Source organism: Myotis daubentonii, chromosome X (assembly GCF_963259705.1).
Source record: "Myotis daubentonii chromosome X, mMyoDau2.1, whole genome shotgun sequence".
Lineage (NCBI taxonomy): Eukaryota > Metazoa > Chordata > Mammalia > Chiroptera > Vespertilionidae > Myotis > Myotis daubentonii.
Genome location: NC_081861.1, coordinates 89128510 through 89151581, shown reverse-complemented (window position 1 = coordinate 89151581; position 23072 = coordinate 89128510). Strand labels below are relative to the sequence as shown.

General features: G+C 41.6%; 1 protein-coding gene across 2 annotated transcripts; it reads left to right on the top strand.

Moving 5' to 3' along the window:
- Nucleotides 1-6: 6 nt before the first annotated feature.
- On the top strand, nt 7-9210 carry ITGB1BP2 (integrin subunit beta 1 binding protein 2). 2 transcript variants are annotated; one of them, XM_059679977.1, is made up of 11 exons: nt 7-595; nt 843-892; nt 981-1037; nt 1112-1254; nt 2154-2248; nt 2887-2945; nt 3085-3155; nt 3272-3371; nt 3630-3743; nt 3991-4053; nt 4410-9210. In XM_059679977.1, the coding sequence occupies exons 1-11, from the start codon at nt 532-534 to the stop codon at nt 4632-4634; spliced, it is 1041 nt and encodes a 346-aa protein (XP_059535960.1). In that variant the 5' UTR covers nt 7-531; the 3' UTR covers nt 4635-9210. The 2 variants fall into 2 exon arrangements, with proteins under 2 accessions (XP_059535960.1, XP_059535961.1); XM_059679978.1 differs by lacking the exons at nt 981-1037; nt 1112-1254.
- The last annotated feature ends 13862 nt before the right edge of the window (nt 9211-23072 follow it).

The window sequence follows — 23072 nt, the reverse complement described above, 5'->3', positions numbered from 1 at the left end:
GAGCAGTAGGTTTTATCAAGTATCCATGTGGCAAACATGTCAGGGATTGGATGCATACTATGGCTGAAGTGGTTGACAAATATCTGTGCTATTGGTACACAGAAGTAATAAGGATGGGAGGAAAGCGTCTTTGAAAGAAAATGGGCTGGGGGCTTAGGGTATTCTCATTAGGAGAGGTCTCAAAATTGGTATTTGTTTCTGAGCAGCTGCTAATATGTCTGAGGCTTAGAATTGACATGGTAAATCTAAAACAGTCTCAGCAGTGATTAGCTGACCTCACCCAAGTTCCAAGCCCTACTCTGCTGATCCTTTTCTTGAGCCTCAGAGCTAAAATGCTCCTGAGCTCATTCCTATTGGCTGGGAAGACCAATTGAAGTTCCCTTGCCCATGTTAGGAGGTGTACGCCTTCTGAACTAAAGATAGACACAGCTGCCCCTTCCAGACAGCTAAAAGCTTCCAGACTAAGAGGTCTTCCCCACTCGGCAGCCAGACTCCTTGAAATACCCTTTCAGTAATTCTACCAACGCTTCCATGTCTCTACTCTGCCATAACAAAGGCTGTGGGCAGCACTTTGACCCCAATACCAATCTTCCTGGTGAGTAAGCCTGGTCTTGCCAGGGGGCTCTGGATCCTGGGGAATGGTCATCTGTGGATAGTCTGCTAAAGGAGTAGAAGAAGAAATTTAGAGTACCTGCCCTAGTTTAACTGGTCTGGGCAGTCTTCAATCTTGACTGGATTTTTTTTTAATATATGGAAAAACCAAAGCATATAGGCCTGTGGAAGAGGTAAGAAGTGACATTTGGTATAGTTTCCTTTCTTGATCTTTCTACCCATATCCACAGATTCCTGTTGCCATCACACTGGGATCCCAATCTTCCATGATGCACTTAAGGTGAGGTATAAGTGAGGGGGTGATAGCAAGAACATTTCCCAAAGGAAATACACTCAGGAATCTAAGCTGAGCTGGGTCTCATTATCAGGGTTGGTCCTGCTGCCGGAAGCGAACTGTAGATTTCTCTGAGTTCTTAAACATCAAGGTAAATTCTTTACTTAGATTCTGCCCCTAATAGAAAGATTCTATCTCTAATCCTCCTCTCCTTATCTGTACTAGGGCTGTACTGTGGGACCACACTGTGCTGAGAAGCTCCCTGAAGCCCCTCAACTTGAGGGCCCTGGCACAAGCAGTTCATTTCAGGAGCAAAAACTGACTACGATTCCAAAGTCAGCAGAGACTTTGCGCCGGGAGAGGCCCAAGTAAAGAGGAGGTCCCATCCCTAGCTGGTTTGGCTCAGTGGATAGAGCATCAATCTGCGGACTGAAGGGTCCTGGGTTCGATTTCAGTCAAGGGCACATGCCTAGTTTGCAGGCTGGATCCCCAATAGGGGGTGTGCAGGAGGCAGCCGATAAATGATTCTCTCTCATCATTGATGTTTATCTCTACCTCTCCCTTCCTTTCTGAAATCAGTAAAAATATTTTAAAAAGTAGGAGGTCCCAGGGTTTTTGCTACATTCATGGAGCTTAGGGTCATTGGGGTTTGGGAAATAGGGCATAGAGATTTGAGGAGGGTCAGATGTCAGGGCTTAGTATATATTTTGTGCCGTAGGGGAAATCTGTCCAGAAATAATGTCCCTTACTGTAAGGTAGTATGGGTGATAGATAGGTATTTTGAGTTAACAGGGCAGTTAGCACCTCATGAATACATATTTATAATACAAGGGGGAATTGGGAAGATCTTGATTTTTTTTTTCTGTTTGGAAAAGATCTTTAAAATAGTTTTACATCAAGAAAAGGATGTAGTAGAGTTGGCAGTCAGGAGGCTGCAGAGAAGAGTAAGTTAATTTTGCGGAAATAGAAGAAAGTCATATTAGGTCCACAATTAATTAAAAGAAGGGGAAATGGTATGTTTCTACAAAGAAATGTGAGATTTAACGCAACTGAGTAGATGAGCAAGAGAAGTCCTGGTGATTTCTCCAGGGTCAGGGATTTGGGATGTCCATAGAGAAGAAAATTGGCAATGGAGTTTCTACCCAATTTCTCCAACCCTGACCTTACTTTCACCAGACTTCTTCGACTCCATTAGAACTGGTGGGAGTGTTGGAGCTGTTGATCATGGTTAATGAGTCAGAACTAAATCATCACCCTTACCCCCTAGGTCAGAGTTGCCTCCAAAGCTGCTTCCGCTAAATATATCCCAAGCCCTGGAAATGGCATTGGAAAAGAAGGAATTAGACCAGGAATCTGGAGCAGGTAAAGTGGGTCCTTAGTTGGACAGACCTCGCAGACTGGAATTTAGTGAAAGTGGCAGTTGGGTGGATATAATGGATAGGTTCCTGACTGCCCAGCTGGTGTGACTTAGCAATTGAGCCATAAACCAAGAGGCTACTGGTTCAATTCCTGGTTAGGGCACATGCCCGGTTTGGGGCTCAATCCCCAGTAGGGGCATGCAGGAGGCAGCCAATCGGTGATTCTGTTTCATCGCTGATGTTCCTATCTCTCTCTTCCTCTCCTTTCCTCTCTCTCTAAAACAGTGGTTCTCAACCTTCCTAATGCTGCAACCCTTAAATACAGCTCCTCATGTTGTGGTGACCCCCAACCATAAAATTATTTTCATTGCTACTTCATAACTGTAAATTTGCTACTGTTATGAATCGTAATGTATTTTCATCATTACAAATTGAACATAATTAAAGCATAGTGGTTAATCATAAAAACAATATGTAATTATATATGTGTTTTCCGATGGTCTTAGGCGACCCCTGTGAAAGGGTCGTTCAATCCCCAAAGGGGTTGCGATTCACAGGTTGAGAATTGCTGCTCTAAAATCAATAAAAATGTATTTAAAAATAAAAGATAGGTTCTTGACTCTATTTCCCTCCCTTGCCCAGGACTTGACAGTAGTCTGATTCAGACTGGTTCCAGCTGCCAGAACCCAGGATGTGACGCTGTGAGTGAGAGTTTATGAGGGCTCAAGCATGTGGCTGAGGGATACTATACCCAAGAGATGATTGGGTATAGATATGAAGTTGCATGGAGTACACTTTAGAATGACCTGATTCCTTTCCTTTCTCCTTGATCTGTCTTAGGTTTACCAAGGCCCTGAGAGTGATGCTACTCCATGTACTTACCACCCAGGAGCACCCCGATTCCATGAGGGGTGAGAGAGGGTACTAGGTGGGCTGTGAGAAAGGTTTCTCCCAATGTTGACCATAGATGGTAGTAGGGGCTTGTGGGAATGGAAAGGGATTCAGTTGAATTATCTTCCTACCTCAGGATGAAGTCTTGGAGCTGTTGTGGCATCCAGACCCTGGATTTTGGGGCCTTCCTGGCACAGCCAGGATGCAGAGTTGGTAGACATGACTGGGGGAAGCAGGTAAGCTCCAACTTCCCTGAACTCTTGATTAGGAGCCAATTCCAGAAATAATTTCTCCTCCCCCTACTTCATAGCAAGCTATCTCCCTTTGTATGGACCAAATAAGATTCTGCTCCTTATCCCTCAACAGCCCAGAAGCTTTGCAATCAATATAAGTTAGTGTTAATCTTCCTGAAACTCTGTCTCTTCTCCATACAAACCATGAGAACTCCTCTTGGGTTAACATTCATTTTTACCACTCACATTTCACATTTTTAGCTACCAGCATCTTGCCGTCATGATTGGCACCAGACAGATTCCTTAGTAGTGGTGACCGTGTATGGCCAGATTCCACTTCCTGCATTCAACTGGGTGAAGGCCAGTCAAACTGAGGTAAGGAATGTCTGATGCTGGATGGGAGGCTAGTGAATTGGGTGTTATTACAATCTTACAGGCAGTGTTGCTGTATGTAGTTAACATTTAGATTCCATAGTCCCCTGAGAGGAAGGTAATGATATTGGGTCAGGGTTATCTGACTGACCTGTGGATGTATGGATCACACCTCTGGCCTGGTTCTGTGTCATAATGATCTGTTCTGACCTTCTGGATTGTTACTACCCCTATAATTCTTTTCTCTCAGCTTCATGTCCACATTGTTTTTGATGGTAACCGTGTGTTTCAAGCACAGATGAAGCTCTGGGGGGTAAGTGAAGATAAGGGAGCACAGGAGGGAGGGCAGATGGGGTGAAAAGAAGGGCCAGACTGCAATGAATAGAGGGTGTCTTGAGGGGGAAGGAGTTGTAATGGGAAGAAGTGGAGGTTTTCTCTTCATTTGCTTTTATATTCTCTCCCTTCCCCTCCCTTTTTCCCCTTTCCCTATCCCCTTTCTCTTTTTTCCTCCTCTCCCTTACTATGTTGTCTTATTCCTCCATCTTTTCCCCCACCTCACATTTTTATTTTCTCCCTGTCATTTATCACCACCCCACCTTGACCCCAACCCCATTGATTTCTTCATTTTTCTCTTTTTCCTGTGTTCCTCTATCTTTCCCTCTTCCTCAGGTCATAAACGTGGAGCTGAGCTCTGTCTCCTTGATGCCATCTCGGGTTGAAATCTCCCTGGTGAAGGCTGACCCAGGATCCTGGGCCCAGCTGGAGCACCCTGATGCACTAGCTGAGAAGGCTAAGGCAGGGGTTGGGTTAGAGATGGATGAGGAAGAATCTGAGGACTCAGATGATCTGAGCTGGACAGAGGAGGAGGACGAGGAGGAAGCAATGGGGGAATAGTGACACCAAACAATCAAGTATCTAGACAGGACCTCAATAAATCTCATAGGATCTCAGAGACCAGGATATGGTTGGCCATGTGGTATTGAGCAGCAGGAGGCTGAAGGAGGGGAGAACAAAAATATCCAAACCATGCTGTTTTTTCTCTTAAATAAATCTGTTATTCTACAGTTTCACATAGTGTTGTTCTCTCACCTCACTATCTAAGATTGTATTCATTTCCCCCAACTTCTGTGTGTTTGACACATGTGTGAAAACAAGCACATTCACATTCAATCTATTCCTCACAACTATCAGTTATTTACTGAGTACTTACTATGTGCCCAGTTATGTGTTGGTTAGTTTAGAGATATTTGAGAAACAGAAGACTTATTCATTCCTCTCGGAAAAATTACAGTCTGGCTGACAAGTCCTGGATAATCGACATGAAATAATAATAAACATTATTAGGTAGTTAAATTGAGTACTAAATTGTGCAGTACAGTTTTTAAGAGCTATTGGAGTTGAGAGAATGGCGAGATTAATGTGGACTACAGTAGAAAAGGAAGGCTCAGAATAAAACTTAATCTTTCCCTAAAAAAAAGGGAAGTCTCCATGGAAGACGTAATTTAAAAAAAAAAAAAAGCTTTATTGAGATACAATTCACAGACCATACAACACCCATTTAAAGTATAAAATTCAATGTTTTTCCGAGTTGTATAACCACAATCAACTGAAAACATTTTCATCACTCCAAAAGAAACCCTGTCTATACCCATTAGTAGTCACTCCCAATTTTCCTTCAAACTCATAGCCCTAGGCAACCACTAATCTACTTTCTGCCTCTGTGGATTTACCTATTGTGGATATTTTATGACCAGAATGAAAAAAAAAGTGGTCTTTTGTGACAGACTTCTTTCACTTAGCATAATATTTTCAAAGTTCATCCATGTTGTAATGCATATAAGCTCTTAATTTCTTTTCATGAACAAATAATATTCCACTGTGTGATTATACTACATTTTGTATATCCGTTCATCAGTTGAGGGACATTTGGGTCTTTTTCCACTTTTTGCCTATTATGAATAATGATGTTATGAGCATCCATGTAAAAGTTTTTATATAGACATAGGTTTTCATTTCTCTTGGATATATACCTAGGAGTGTAATTTCTGGGTCAAATGATAACTTTAATCTTTTGAGCAACTGCCAGACTATTTCCAAAGAGGCTGCATCATTTTACATTCCCACCAGCTATGTAAGAGGGTTCCAGTTTCTCTACATCCTCAATAACACTTATTTGTCTTATTTTAACCATACTAGTGGGTGTGAAGTGGAATCTAACTATGGTTTTAATTTGCATTTCACTGATGGCTAATGATGTTGAGCATCTTTACTTGTGCTTATTGGTAATTTGTGTCTCTTATTTGTAAAAACATCTGTTCATATCCTTTGACCATCTGCTAATTGGGTGATTTATCTTTTTATTGGATTGTAAGAGTATTAAATACAAGGTATCCCCAAAAGTATATATACATACTTTGAATAATAATAATAAAGGCAGTGTTTATTAAAATAAATTTCATTTTCAAAATTGAGCTATCAGGTGTTAAAGTTTGTATACATTTTTGGGACACCTTGTGTATTTTGGAGACAAGTCTCCTGTCAGATATAAGATTTGCAAATATTTTCTCCCATTGTGTGTGTTGTCATTTCACTTCCTTAGTGGTGTCCTTTGGTACACAAAAGTTTTTAATGTTTATGAAGTCCAGTTTTTCTATTTTTCCTTTTTTTTCTTATGTTTTTGATGTCATATCCAAGAAACCATTGCCTAATCCAAGGTCACAAAGATTTGCTTCTGTGTTTTCTCCTAAGTGTTTTATAGTTTTAGCTCTTACATTGAGGTCTTCAATCCATCTTGAATGAATTTTTATATGTTGTATGAGGTAGGGGGTTCAACTTTACATTTATGCTTATGGATATCCAGTTGTCCCAGCACCATTTTTTTGAAAGACTCTTCTGTCCCCATTGAATTGCTTTTATACCCTAGCTGAAAATCAATTGACCATAAATGTGAGGGTTAAGAAATACATTCTGAATAGAAATTTGAAGAATGAGAAATTTGGATGGGTATGGAAGAGAGGAAGAGCCAGGATGGGGCAAGAAGATGTTTTATTTTACTTTTTGTGTTTTAATTTTATTTCCAAAAGTAATATATTGCCACTGTAGAAAAACTCAGTACAGAAGTATGTAGAGTAAAAAGTAAATGTTCCTCTTCAGATGTTCTCCAATCTTAGTTCCTTTGCTGTTTGTAACCACAGCTAACATATAAAAAGGCATGTTTAAGGAGGGGACAAAAAAGTTAAATGGCGTCTGACTAGACTGGGAGGAGCCTAAAATTCTAGATCAAGGATTTTGAACATGATTTAAAAGAGAGTTAAAAAAGACATTATAGGCTTTTCCTTTTAAAATGTAGATTCTTAATCAGAGGACTCTTTTAAGTCTCCCTTGAGTCAAATTTACTGCCTCAACAGCATGGCCAAGAATCTGGAAGATTTAAACTCCAAGAAACATCAAACTAGGAAGCTCACCAAACCTCAGATGACCTCAAGTTCTTTTCATAGCAGCCTTCCCTCTCAGTTCAGATTCAAGAAACATAGGGTCTCGTTGGGAGCGAGGAGTAAGATGGGGATGGGAGAATGGACATGGGCAGCAAAGGTGAGGGATCACAGCATAGTTTGGCTTAGAATTTGGAGACTGAAGCAAGATTAGGGGATATTAAGGAATGAGTTCAGGAATACCTCACATATCAGAGATAAAGAGGTTTCCTGGACCTCTAGGATATTCAACAATTCTCACTCAGTATTCTCTCATTCTATGGATTTGAAATGCAAATAAAATTTCCCCTTCCAACTGAACCCTTCAGATCCTTTCTAACCCTGGCAGCAGTTAACTATTTTAAAAAATATTTTTATTGATTTCAGAGAGGAAGGGAAAAGGAGAGAGAGATAGAAACATCAATGATGAGAGAGAATCATTGATCGTCTGCCTCCTGCATGTCCCCCAGTGGGGATCAAAGCCACAACCTGGGCATGTGCCCTAACCAGGAATCAAACTGTGACCTCCTGGTTCATAGGTCAATGCTCAACCACTGAGCCACACTAGTCGGGCAGCAGTTAACTTTTAATGTCATTTTTCTGTGGGAGAGTCGTCATCCATAGAGACTTTGGTAGACATTAAAAAATATGTTGAAGTAAAAATGCATATAGAAAAATACATAAAGTGCACTAACCTTAAATGTACAACTTTTTTTCTATCTTCTTATCAAAATCAGGGACCAGCAACTATCCAGAAATCCTGGAGAGGATGGAGGTGAGGAATCAGAAAATTCAAGTAACCCTTGTTGTATATAAACTTGATATATAAAACTTCAAATTTACAGCATTAAGAAGTAGTGTACTAAAAATAATAATAATAAAAACTTAAAAAAAATAAAAATAAAGTAGTGTACTAGCTCATTTTACATAGCCCAAAGCCTAAAATGTAAGAAATTTTCAGGCAGGTGTATAACATTAATAACAACAACAATAACCATAGCTACTATTTCTGATACAAACTAACCTACCAGGTACTGTGCTAAGTACTTTGCATGCATTATCTAATTTAATCCCCCACTTCAATGAAATATATGTATATGTGTGTGTATATGTGTGTGTGTATGTGTGTGTGTTCACATTAGCACAAATCCTCTCCATATCTCCTTTTACACGTCTCATGTCTTCCTAATGTGCTTTGTATCCACTCCCCTCACACCTTCCCAGAAATGTTACACTATTAACTATCCTTTCTCTTTCTTGTTTATTCAACCTTTCCCTCTTGTTGGATATTTTCATTGGCATTTAAATATGATCAAGTCTCTACAATCTTACAAAAACAATTTCCCTTGAGTTCACATCCTTCCCTAGCTACTACTTAACTCTTTTCTCTCCTTTATAACTAAACTTTTTGAAATAACTACTTTTTCTGATTCCTTCTTCCTGATCCCTTCACAGCACACTTCATTCTGTCTTCCAACCCCCTCAATCTGTGTTGATAAGGTTTCCATTGGCTACAAAGTTACTAAATCCAATGGATACTTTTAGTCCTCATCTTGCTTGATCTCTCAAGTAAAATTTGACACCAATAATGGTTTCTTCCTTGAAATACATTGGCTTCTGTGACCCATCACTCCTCTTGGTTGTTCTCCTACATCTCTGGCCAGTCCTTTCAGTCTCCTTTTCAGGCTCCTCCTTTTCTACTTGGTCATTCAATTATGAAGTTCTTGAAGACTCAGTCCTAGGCCTTCTCTCTTATATATAACTCTTCCAGACACTCATTTATGCACATGATTTCAAATACCATTCATATGCATATGTCTCACACACTTTTATCTCTAGGACATATCTTTCCTTTGAGGTCCAGATCTGTGTATTATAGTACTAATAGGTAGCACATATTTGGAACAGTGTCTGGCATATAGTAAGTACTATATATGTGTTTGCTATTATTAGTACTACTTTACTACTCCTCTGTCTCTTCATCAAAAACTTTCACCTCAGCCCTAGCCGGTGTGGCTCAGTGGATAGAGCGTCGGCCTGCGGATTGAAGGGTCCCAGGTTTGATTCCGGTCAAGGGCATGTACCTTGGTTGTGGGCACATCCCCAGTAGGGAGTGTGTAGGAGGCAGCTGATCGATGTTTCTAACTTTCTGTCCCTCTCCCTTCCTCTCTGTAAACAATAAAATATATTTAAAAAAAAAAACAAAAAAAACTTTCACCTCAAAAAAAAGAAAGAAAGAAAACCCAAAAACTTTCACCTCAGACTATCAGGAAAGTTGGGGTGCTTTTTTCTTTGGCAGAGCACACCTCCAATATCCAATTTTATAATGTTTTGGAAAGAAAAAGGCCTTACTATCCTATATAGTGATAACATACTGGTATTCACCATAACATTGCATCAGCTTCAGGATTAATAGATGTTGTAATCACCTGCTGAGTGAGTGGAGTCTCACGAACAAAATACCACTGGGCTAGGCCCTTCTACCCACATTGTTTCACTTAATCCTCACACCTGTTCTGTGAAGTAGGTATTTTCCCAATTTTTTATAGATGAGGAAACCAAGGCTCAAAAAAGGAAATAGCTTGCTTGTGGGCCCAAAGCTACTGATTAAAACCTCAGTGTTTGCTAAGAGCTGTCCAGGTCCTAGAGCCCTTTAAAGACTGGGCTCTTAGAAGAGGAACTTGACACCACATCCTCTAGTCTAGCAGAGTCCCTTTGACAAGCCTAACTGGAAACCAGTGAGGCCCATAACACTTTCCCAAACAACTTTTATGTCTCTGATCACTTCATCTCTAACCTTGGTGGGACTCCTAGGTACTTTACCATTTACTTCATCCAGATCAATAATTATCTCTGTTATACCAGATTTGGTGTTACTGTCTCTGGGTCCCCACTGTCCTCTTTCTTCCTTTCTGCTCCCAAAGTCCCAAAACACTGCTAGAAGGAGAACCAAGCAGACCAGTATGAACTCATGCTGTCCAATTTCAACTTAGCCTTTGCAGCTGCTCAGCAACCCTTTTATTTGTTTCATACATTCCCTGGCACTTCCCACTGAGGCTGTTTCAGACCTTCCTCTTCTCAAATTCCAGGTCCTCCTGTTCCAGTCCTTCAGAATAACACGCACACTTTCGTCAGTTGCTTGACAAATAGCATTGTTTTAAAACCTTTTATGGAGAATCTAAAACATGTACTAAAGTAAACAATAATATAATCAATCCCCATTTACCACTCAGCTTCAATTAGTATCAGCTCTTAGGCACTCTTGTTTCATCTCTTTCCTCCCTCCCATATTATTTTGGAGCAAATTCCAGATATATCATTCCATATCTAAATATTTCAGTATGTGTCTTTAAAAGATAAGCATACTTTTTTTAAAAAAAGCACAAATGTAATACCATTAGCACATAAAAACAAGCAATAATTCCTTAATGTCGTCAAATACCAAGTCAGTATTTAAATTTCCAATAGTTTCATAAATGTCTAAGGAAGTTTTTACAACTTTTTTGTTTGAGTCAATATCCAGATAAAATCCACACATTGTGATTGGTGAATACATAGTATATGTCATTTTTAAACTAAATGTTCTCCTTTATTTTTTTCTTTTCCTTATACTTTTTTGTTGAGGAAATTGGATTGTTTTTCAGTAGAGTTTCACAGTCTGGGTTTTGCTGATTACATCTCTGTTGTATAGTTTACCTGTTTTCTTGACCTCTGTTGTATATATTGGTGAAATCAATAATATCTGTACAATGCATTTTTTTATATATTTTTTTCTTTTTGCATCTTCTATATTTATTGTCCTGTTTCCAGTGGTGTGAGGAAATTGTCCATGTGACCAAAGAAATGGAAGGTCTCTGGCTTGGAGAGTGACTCAGGAAGGAGCTAGGACCTCTTTATCAGGACTGCAACAGATGGTTGGGGTCAAAGCTCAATAAATAGTAACAGAAGTTGTGTCAGATTTCCACTCTGCTGGTATGTAGAGCAGGACAAGCAGAGAAAGAATGATCAGGCTGAAGTCAGAACTGGAAAAGGAGAGGTAGCACTTGAGGCAGCAGCTGGGATTATTTCTCAGGGGAATTACTCTATTTGCTGTACCCTACTTTCTAAATATATCTTATTCATTCCCACTTGTGTACTCTTGCCCAGGATGTTTCCTCTGCTTGGGATATCATCTCCTTTCTCTCCACCTATCCAAATCCTACTTATCTCTAACGACCAGTGCTAGTTCCCTCTTTTCTGTATTTTTGCTTGTAGAGTCATAAAAATCTCTTTGAAAGGATAAATAAGAGATCATTGATTGCTTTCCCATGAAGGGGATTGGATGACTAGAGGACAGGGCTAGAAGGGAGAAAGATATTACTGATTTGTTGCAGAAGGGACAGTTCATCTGATGAAAGTATTTAATATGAAGTTTGTGGAAGTAGAAGCATGGAGATTGAAATTTGTAGTTTGAGGAGAAAGAGGAAGGTCTGGAACAGCCTCCGTGGGGAGTGCCACTGAATGTATGAGACAAATAAAAGGGTTGCTGAGCAGCTGCAAGGGCCATGTTGAAATTGGACAGCATGAATTCATACTGGTGCGCTTGGTTCTCCTTCTGGCAGTATTCTGGGACTTTGGGAGCAGAAAGGAAGAGGACAGTGGAGGCAGGGGTCCCAGAGATAGTAACACTGAATCTGGTGTAACTGGGAGATAATTACTGATCTGGATGAAGTGAAAGGAGTCCCACTGAGCTTAGAGATGTGATTAGAAACATAAAAGTTGTTTGGAAAAGCATTATATCAATGTTAGATATCACTGATTAACCAAGGGCCTTGCTGGTTTCTAGTTAGGCTTGTCAAAGGGACTCTGTTAGGCTAGAGGAGTGTGGTGTCAAGTTCCTCTTCTAAGATCCCAGTGGGTGCTTAGGTTTGGGATGTTCTCAAGTGACTTTAGGATGGCTCTTCACAATGACCAAGGTTTTAAGCAGATGGAATTAACCACTGAAACTAGAGCATCTGCAAGAGGCATGGTGTACGGGGTCGTTTAAAATTTTTTAATTTACAAATGTTAGTGAGAGACAGGAAGGAAGGGAGGGAGCGAGAAACATCGATCCGTTGTTCCACCCATCCATGAATTTACCGTATGACTCCACTTGTGCCCTGACCAGAGATCAAACCCACAACCCAACCAGGGCAGTGTAAGGCAAGCATGTCAAACTCAAATGCTAACACAGGCCAAATAAACAAGGTTTAAGTTTATGTGGGCCACAAAAAAACAAAAGCTTCAATTTTCATAGAAACGTAGGTTTATTTCAATAGAAACATGCTGAATACAAAGGGCTGAAATAAATGAGCAGTCATTAACATAAAATAATAGAACATTTTATTAAAAATTAATATTTTTTTCTTGAACATTAATTTACCAGACACTGAATAACTGCACAAATTAATGTGTAATGCAAATAAACCTATTTTTTCTTGTTCTCCAAAAGCGAAATATTTCCTGTTGCACACACCAAACAAGTCACTACAAGACTAATGATGTGGCAATCGGCTGCTAAAATATTCACTGCTAGTATTAGTGGAGAGAAATGGTGTGCCTGCACCTAAGGCGTGTAAGGGAAATGAATGCAACATGGTTATAGTAATCAGTCATTAGCGAATGCTGTAGTTCATTATTAATAACTAGAGGCCCGGTGCACAAAAATTTGTGCACTGGGGGGGGGGGGCCCTCAGCCCGGCCTGTGCCCTCTCGCAGTATGGGACCCCTCGGGAGATAACGACCTGCTGGCTTAGGCCTGCTCCCAGGTGGCAGAGGGCAGGCCCAATCCCTAGGTGCAGCCCCTGGTTGGGCTCAGAGCAGGGCCGATTGGGGAGTTGGGGCGCCACCCCCTGTCATGCACAGAGCAGGGCAGATTGGGAGGTTGTGATGCCACCCTCAGTCACGCTCACGGTAGGGCCAGTTGGGGGGTTGGGGCACCGTCCCCTGTCACACTCAAGGCAGGGTCGATGGGGAGGTTGCGGCGCCACCCCCTGTCACGCACAGAGCAGGGCCCATCAGGGGGTTGGGGCACCACTACTGTCACACTCAGGGCAGGGCCGATGGGGAGGTTATGGCTCTACCCCATCACACACAGAGCAGGGCCCGTGGGGGGGGGGTTGGGGAGCTCCCCCCTATCAGGCACAGAGCAGGGCTGCTCAGGGGGTTGGGGCCCCGCCCCCTGACACACACAGAGCCGCAGGGCGATCAGGGGGTTTGGGCGCTGCCCCCTGTCATGCTGATCCCGGTGCCAGGAGGCATATTGCCCTTTTACTACATAGGGTAGAGGCCTGGTGCATGGGTGGGGCCAGCTGGTTTGCCCTGAAGGGTGTCCTGGATCAGGGTGGGGGTCCCCACTGGGGTGCCTGGCCAGTCTGGGTGAGGGGCTGAGGGCTGTTTTCAGGCTGGGACTGACTGAAGTTCCCAACCGCTCCTTTTTTTTTTTTTTTTTTTTTATTCTGGGCCAGCTTTAGCTTGAGGCTTGGCTCCAGCTCTTAGGCCTCCGCAGGTTTCTGGCCTTTGCTTACAATGTTGCCAATCTGCTGGCTGAAGCCCGGCGGTATTTCTTACAATGTTTCTTAAACTGCCCGCTCAGAGACCTGCAGCCGCAGGTGGGGAATGTTGGTTTCCTCCAACGATCCATCACTGAGGCAAGCAAGCCTCATGTTAGTTTCAAGCTGCCTGGCTGTCGGCCACCATCTTGGCTGACAGTTAATTTGCATATCTCGCTGATTAGCCAATGAAAAGGGTAGTGGTCGTACGCCAATTACCATGTTTCTCTTTTATTAGTGTAGATTATGTATAACAGGATATTGTAAAAATTAAGTTATGAGATTTTTATTAAAATGTTTCTTACATACTGTTATTTTGTCTGGGCCACAAAAATATTTGTTGTGGGCCTCATGCAGCCCATGGGCTGCGAGTTTGACATGTTTGGTGTAAGGAGTCATTTAAAAATTAAAGAAACTATTCTTTATTGAGCCTTTACTATGATCGTAGCACTTTAATAAAGACATATTTTTTAATTATTTTTTCTTATTTTTGTTTTTTTCCCTTTATTGAATAATATATTACAAATGTGTCCTTATCCCCCCCAATGTCTCCCTCATCCCCCCAATCCTGCCCTCACCCTCACCCCCTGTTGTCCACATCAATCACTTATGCTTATATGCACGCATACAAGTCCTTTGGTTGATCTTTCCCCCTCACCCCCAACCTCCCCTGCTTTCCCTCTGAGTTTTGAGCATCTGATCGATGCTTCTCTGTCTCTACATCTGTTTTTGTTCATCGGTTTACGTTGTTCATTATAATCCACAAATGAGTGAGAGCATGTGATATTTATCTTTCTATGACTGACTTATTTCACTTAGCATAATGCTCTCCAGCTCCATCCATGCTGTTGCAAATGGTAGGAGTTCCTTCCTTTTTATAGCAGCGTAGTATTCCATTGTGTAGATGTGCCAAAGTTTTTTAATCCATTCATCTGCTGATGGGCACTTAGGCTGCTTCCAAATCTTAGCTATTGTAAATTGTGCTGCTATGAACATAGGGATGCATATATCCTTTCTGATTGGTGTTTCTGGTTTCTTGGGATATATTCCTAGAAGTGGAATCACTGGGTCAAATGGAAGTTCCATGTTTAGTTTTTTGAGGAAACTCCATACTGTCTTCCATAGTGGCTGAACCAGTCTGCATTCCCACCAGCAGTGCACAAGTGTTCCTCTTTCTCCGCATCCTCGCCAGCATTTGTCATTTATTGATTTGTTGATGATAGCCATTCTGACAGGTGTGAGATGGTACCTCATTGTCGTTTTGATTTGCATCTCTCGGATGATTAGTGACTTTGAGCATGTTCTCATATGTCGCTCAGCCTTATGTATGTCCTCTTTCAAAAAGTGTCTATTTAGGTCCATTGCCCATTTTTTGGTTGGGTTGTTTATCTTCCTTTTGTTAAGTTGTATGAGTTCCCTATAAATGTTGGAGATTAAACCTTTATCGGAGATATCATTGGCAAATATGTTCTCCCATGCAGTGGGTTTTCTTGTTGTCTTGTTGATGGTTTCTTTTGCTGTGCAGAAGCTTTTCATTTTGATATAGTCCAGGGGTGGGCAAACTTTTTGACTCCAGGGCCCCAATGGGTTCTTAAACTGGGCCAGAGGGCCGGAACAAAAGCATGGATGGAGTGTTTGTGTGAACTAATATAAATTCAAAGTAAACATCATTACATAAAAGGGTACGGTCTTTTTTTGTTTGTTTTATTCATTTCAAACGGGCCGGATCCGGCCCGCGAGCCGTAGTTTGCCCACGGCTGATATAGTCCCATTTGTTTATTTTCCCTTTCGTTTCCATTGCCCTAGGAGCTGTGTCAGTGAAGAAATTCCTTCGGCATATATCTGAGATTTTGTTACCTGTGGATTCCTCTAATAATCTTATGGTTTCCTGTCTTACGTTTAAGTCCTTTATTCATTCTGAGTTTATTTTTGTGTATGGTGTAAGTTGGTGGTCTAGTTTCATTTTGTTGCATGTGTCTGACCACATTTCCCAGCACTATTTATTGAAGAGACTGTCTTGACTCCATTGTATGTTCTTGCCTCCTTTGTCAAATATTAATTGAGTATAGTGGTTTGGGTCGATTTCTGGGTTCTCTATTCTGTTCTATTGGTCTATATGTCTGTTCTTGTGCCAGTACCAGGCAGTTTTGAGAACAGTGGCTTTGTAATACAGCTTGATATCTGATATTGAGATCCCTCCTACTTTGTTTTTTTTTTCCAGATGAATTTTTGGAGCGTTCTTTCTAGATCTGTGAAATATGCTGTTGGTATTTTAATGGGGAGTGCATTGAATCTATAGATTGCTTTGGGTAGTATGGACATTTTGATGATGTTGATTCTACCAATCCATGAACACGGTATGTTCTTCCATCTGTTTATGTGTTCCTCTATCTCTTTTTTCAATGTCCTGTAGTTTTCTGGGTAGAGGTCTTTTACCTCCTTGGTTAAGTTTATTCCTAGGTATCTTAATTTTTTTGGTGCAATGGTAAGTGCGATTGTTTTTTTAATTTCTCTTTCTGTAAGTTCACTGTTGGCATATAAAAATGCCATAGATTTCTTGGCATTAATTTTGTATCCTGCTACATTGCCAAATTCATTTATTATGTCTAATAATTTTGTGATGGAGTCTTTAGGGTTTTCTAAGTACAGTATCATGTCATCTGCGAATAATGCCAATTTTACTTCTTCGTTTCCAATCTTGGTGCCATTTATTTCTCCTTGTCTTATCGCTTTGGCTAGCACTTCCAGTACTATGTTGAACAGGAATGGTAAAAGTGGGCATCCCTGTCTTGTTCCTGTTCTTAAGGGAAATGGTTTTAGTTTTTGCCCATTGAGTATGATGTTGGCTGTAGGTTTTTCATATAAGGCTTTTATTATGTTGAGGTATGATCCCTCTATTCCCACTTTGCTGAGCGTTTTTATCAGGAAAGGGTGTTGGACTTTGTTAAATGCCTTTTCTGCATCAATCGATATGATTATGTGATTTTTGTCTCTCAACTTGTTTATGTGATGTATCACGTTTATTGATTTGCGGATATTGTACCAGCCTTGCATTCCTGGAATAAATCCCACCTGGTCATGGTGTATGATCTTTCTAATGTAATGCTGGATCTGGTTTGCTAGAATTTTGTTGAGGATTTTAGCATCTATGTTCATCAGGGATATTGGCCTGTAATTTTCTTTCTTTGTGGTGTCTTTATCTGGTTTTGGGATTAGGGTAATGATGGCTTCATAGAAAGAGCATGGAAGTGTGCCTTCCTCTTGAATTTTTTGGAATAGTCTGAGAAGGGTTGTCTTTAGTTCTTTTTTGAATGTTCGGTAAAACTCCCCTTTGAAGCCATCTGGTCCAGGGCTTTTGTTTGCTGGAAGCTTTTTGATTACTGTTTCAATTTCATCAGTAGTTATTGGCCTATTCAGGTTTTTTTATTCTTCCTGGTTGAGTTTTGGAAGCTTGTATTTATCTAGGAATGTGTTCATTTCATCGAGGTTGTCCAGTTTGTTGGAGTAGAGTTGTTCGTAGTATTTTTTGACAATCCTTTGTATATCAGTAGGGTCAGTTGTTACTTCACCTCTTTCATTTGTGATTTTGTTTATTTGGGTCCTCTCTCTTTGTTTCTTGGTGAGCCTGGCGAGAGGTTCATCAATCTTGTTAATCCTTTCAAAGAACCAGCTCTTGGTTCCCTTGATCTTTTGTATTGTTTTTTTGGTCTCTATGGTGTTTGTTTCTGCTCTGATCTTTATTATTTCCTTCCTTCTGGATACTGTGGGCTTTTCTTGTTGCTCTGTTTCTAACTCTTTGAGTTGTAGGGTTAGATCATTTATTGCCAGTTTTTCTTGTTTTTTGAGGTAGGCCTGTAGAGCTATGAACTTCCCTCTCAGGACTGCTTTCATTGTGTCCCATAGATTTTGGATTGTTGTGTTTTCATTGTCATTTATTTCCAGGATGCTTTTTATTTCTTCGTTGATCTCTCTGGTAACCCAGTCATTGCTTAATAGCATGCTATTTAGCCTCCAAGTGTTTAATTTTTTTCAATGTTTTTATTGTAGTTGATTTCTAATTTTATGCCATTGTGATCTGAGAAGATGCTTCTTACGATTTCTATTCTTTTGAATTTGAAGAGACTTTGCCTGTGTCCTAATATGTGGTCTGTCTTTGAAAATGTCCCATGTGTACTGGAGAAGAATGTATATTCTGTAGCTTTGGGGTGAAATATTCTGAAGATGTCAATTAAGTCCATCTGATCTAGTGAGTCATTTAGGATTGCTGTTTCTTTGCTGATTTTTTGTTTAGAGGATTTATCCAGTGGTGTCAGTGGGGTATTAAAGTCCCCTACTATGACTGTATTGCTATTGATCTCTCCCTTGATATCGTCCAGAAGCTGTTTTATGTATTTTGGTGCTCCTGTATTGGGTGCATATATGTTTACCAGAGTTATATCTTCTTGTTGAATTTCTCCCTTTAGTATTATGTAGTGGCCTTCCTTATCTCTTGTTATGGCCTTTACTTTGAGGTCTATTTTGTCAGATAAAAGTATCGCAACCACAGCTTTTTTCTCATTTCCATTTGCCTGAAAAATTTTTTTCCATCCCTTCACTCTCAGTCTGTGTGAATCCTTTGTTCTGAGGTGGGTCTCTTGCAGACAGCAAATATATGGGTCATGTTTTCTTATCCATTCAGCTACCTTGTGTCTTTTGATTGGAGCATTTAATCCATTTACATTTAATGTTATTATTGAAAAGTACTTGTTTGTGGTCATTTTTATTCTTAATGTTTGTGTTTCTTCTTGCCTTTCTGTTTCTTCTTGCCTTTCTGTTTCTTCTTTTACAGCAGTCCCTTTAGCATTTCTTGCATTGCTGGTTTGGTGGTAATAAACTCTCTTAGCCCTTTTTTGTCTGTGACGCTCCTGATTCCACCTTCAATTTTGAATGATAGCCTTGCTGGGAATAGTATTCTTGGATTCATTCCCTTGCTTTGCATCACTTTGTATATTTCATTCCAGGGGTCCTCAAACTTTTTAAACAGGGGGCCAATTCACTGTTCCTCAGACCGTTGGAGGCCGGACTATAGTTAAAATAAAAACTATGAACAAATTCCTATGCACACTGCATATATCTTATTTTGAAGTAAAAAAACAAAACAGGAACAAATACAATATTTGTATTTGCACGTGGCCCGCAGGCCGTAGTTTGAGGACCCCTGTTTCATTCCATTCCCTTCTTGCCTGGTATGTTTCTGTTGAGAAGTCAGCTGATGTTCTAATAGGAGATCCCTTGTAGGTAACTTTCTGTCTCTCTCTGGCAGCCTTTAAGATTCTTACTTTGTCGTTGGTGTTTGCCAATTTAATTATGATGTGTCTTGGTGTTGGTCTTTTGGGGTTCATCTTGTTTGGCATTCTATGTGCTTCTTGGACTTGTGTAGTTTTTTTCTTGCCAGTATCAGGGAAGTTTTCTGTCATTATTTCTTCAAATAGGTTTTCTATTCCTTGCTTCTCCTCCTCTCCTTCTGGTATCCCTATTAGGCGAATGTTGTTTCTTTTTGCGTTGTCCCAAAGCTCCCTTAGGCTCTCCTCTTGCTTTTTAAGTTTTTTTTCCAGTTGCTCCTGTGTTTGTGTGTTTTTTCCTACCTTGTCTTCTAATTCGCTGATGCGGTCCTCAGCCTCTTGTAGTCTGCTGTTTAAGCCTTCCATTGTGTTCTTTATTGCAGCTATGTCGTTTTTCATTTCTTCTTGGTTCCTTTTCATGTTGGTGACATTCTCATTCAGCTCCTTATAATTCTCATTGAGTTGTGTGTATTTGTCATCCAGCCATTTGAACATCCTTATAACCATTACTCCGAATTCTTTCTCTGATAAGTTAGTAGCCTCAATTTCATTTAACTCCCTTTCTGGTGATTCCTCTTTTTCTTTCCTTTGTGGGTTGCTTTTTTGTCTTCCCATGTTTTCTTGTAATGTTTTAATTGTAGTTCCGATTGCTTTGCTACCCAGTTTCTTTAGGGTGTGGTGCTACTGGTGTGACCCCTCAGGTCTCCTGGGTTTGGTAGTCTAGTGTAGCTCCCTACTTGAGCTATTTGGGTTCTCTTGATGTAGGCCTGCGAGCTGGAAAGGCATGACTGTGGTGTCTAGAAGTCAGCAGCTGTGGAGGGGGTGTTGCAATTTTTGCTGTCTTATGCCCTTGATTGAAATCACGCGTGCCCTGCAGGGACTCACAGTGGCACCCAGGAACTGTCTGTTGGGGTGGTGGGGCTCAGAAAGCCTGCGTTCTGGCAAAGCGTGACTGTGGTGTCCAGAGTTCTGTCGTTGTGGGGTGGGTAGACTCAGCTTTTGCTGTTGCCTCCATGGTTGGATACACGCGATTCCAGCATCAGCTCACAGAGGCACCTGTGGTGTGTTTGCGAGCAGGGTGTACTGGCACACTCTGAAGGGCCCTTGCACTGAAGCCCCTAGATTGCAGTGTCTGTGGGCAGGTATCCCAGAAGAAGGAATTCAGCGTTTCTACAGCCCAGCAGTGCACCCCTGTTTGTTTAAGTGCGCGACCAGCAGGGCTCGCAGCAGGGCCCCAGGGCTGCCTGTGGAGCAGTGGTCTTGGGAGACCTGCTCGCTAAAAAAGCATGTACCTGTAGTGTCCAGAGTTCTGCAGCTGTGGGGTAGGGAAACTCAGTTTTTGCTGATGCACATATGGTGGATAGGATCGCGTTCCCAGTGGTGGCACACAGGAGCACCCGCAGTGAGTTTGCTAGCGCAGGCGCACTGAAGCACTCTGAAGGGCCCTGGCATGCTTTGGGCAGGTAGCCAGGATGGGTGAATTCTGAATTTCTACTGCCCAGGGGAGTGCGTCCCTGTTAGTCCAAGATCGGACCCAGCAGAGGCTCACCATGGCTTCCCCAAAGTGCCCTGTGGATAGATGGGCTGAGGGGGTGTGAGCAACTGTGGCGGTGCAGTTCGAAGGCGCAGCTCCCCGGCACTGAGCTCTGACGCACCCTGTGGGGCCCTGGCGCTGAGGGGCCCTGGCACATAAGTTGCGCAGCTGGGTGTGTGGGGGCCGTTATTCAGGCAGAGGGAATTCAGAGTTTCTACTGGGGGGCAGTGAGCCTGTGTCTGTACAAAATCACACCCAGTTTAGTCTCCCAGTGACTCCTAGGAGGAGTCTATGGAGTGGTGTGCCTCGGAGACCTGCTCACTGGAGATGCACAGGCAATGTTGGAGGTCTGCTGCTGGGGAGGGGGAGACTGCACTTACTGCTGACGGGGCGTGTTGCTCCTTTGGCGCAGAGTCCCGGAGTCTGCGGGTGTAGCTGCAGGATTTTTGCTGGCGTGGCTGCCGGGTCACGGGCAGTGTCCAAGGCCTGTCTGGGTGGTGGTGCTGCTGAGTTCCTAGAAGAGGCCGCTCTTCCCTTTAAGATGGCGTGGGCTCAGGGCCGGGTCCCGCAGCAGCGGTAGTAGTCTCTCCGTGTCCCAGAGAGCCTGCTCTGTCAGCCTCTGCTGCTCCTGCTGGATTTAACTGTCCCTCACTCACTCACACACCACACACATCCACACACTCTCCATTCATCCCCTCACTCACTCACTTCCTATCCGTCACCTCCATCCTGCCAGCGCCATCTTACCAGTCACAATATGTCAAGACATATTTTTTTCTCTGTTCTGTCTCTCTAAATATATATATATATTTTTCCAGCATGCAGGTCTCCCAAGACCACTGCTCCACAGGCATATATTCTGCTCCACAGGCATATATTCTGCTCCACAGAATATATATATTCTCATTTAATTCTCACAGCCGTGTATTAAAAGCATTATTATCTCTCTCTTTTTTTTTTTTTTGGTTAGGGCTTTTATTATCATTTTTTTTTAATAGATGAGGGAACTGAAGCTAAGGGAAGTTATGTAATTTTCCCTAGGTCATATACCTATCAAGTATCAGAGCTGGGACTCAAATACAAGTCCGACCACAAAGCCTGTGCTCTTTGGTGTCCAGCAGTACTTTCAAGCAAACACTTCCTTCTAATAAATGAATCTTATTTTACCAATGACATCTGTTATAAATTTACAAATGCATTCCAAGCCAAAAAAAATTAGACACAGAATTGCAAACTTTTGGTGAGTACAAAGTTAATTGAGTAGGTTGGAAGAGCTGCAGGCAGTGAAACCAGTTGGATAATTGCTGTGGTCCAGGGGAGAAAGATGAGACCCCAGACTAAGTTGGTGTGGTATAAAGAGTGGAGGAGAGAGTAATGGATTTAAGATATATTTCTTAAAAAATATATATGTAAATATATATTTCTTAGTTCAGGCTGCTATAATAAAGTTCCATGAACTGGGTGGTTTATAAACAGACATTTATTTCTTAAAGTTCTGGAGGCTAAAAGTCCAAGATCAGGGCACTAGCATGGTTGAGTTCTGGTGAAGGCCCTCTGCACAAAAAGCAAGCTCTGTCATGACTCTTTTTTAAAAAATATATAATTTTATTGATCTCAGAGAAGAAGGGAGATGGGGAGATTGAAACATCAATGATGAGGGAGAATCATTGATTGGCTGCCTCCTGCACACCCCCTACTGGGGATCTAGCCCGCAACCCAGGCATGTGCCCTTGACCAGGAATCGACCCAGGACCTTTCTCCGTAGGCCGTAGGCCGACGCTCTATCTACTGAGCCAAGCTGGCTAGAGCTGTCATGACTCTTATAAGGGTACTAATCTCACTCATGACCTCAGCTGGTCCTAATTACCTACCAAAAGGCCCATCTCCTAATAACATCATAATGGGGGATAGGATTTTAACATAGGAATTTTCGGGGGACACCTTCAGTCTATAACAAGATAGTTCCACAGGTAGGAGTGAAAGTAATGTGGCCATGCTGGCCTTTTTAAAAATGTAGCTATGCTGGTCTTTTAAAAAACTTTTTTAAATTGACTTTTGAGAGAGAGAGAGAGAGAGAGAGAGAGAGAGAGAGAGAGATATCAAATTGTTGTTCCACTTATTTATGTATTCATTGGTGATTCTTGTATGTGCCCTGACCAGGGATTGAACCCCCAACATTGGTGTACCAGGACAATGCTCTAACCAACTGAGCTACCTGGCTAGGATCAACATGCTGGTCTCCTGTGTTCTTTGAACTTAATGCAGCTCGCTCGTTCCCCAGTGCCTCTGTACTATCTGATACCTTTGCCTGGGGATAGTCTTCCTCCAGGTTTTTGAATACTCAGTTTCCTTCTTGTCATCACATCTCAGCTCAAATATAACCTCTCATGATAGGAAATCAATTCATTATCTTGACAATGCATCAATAAAGGGAGAGA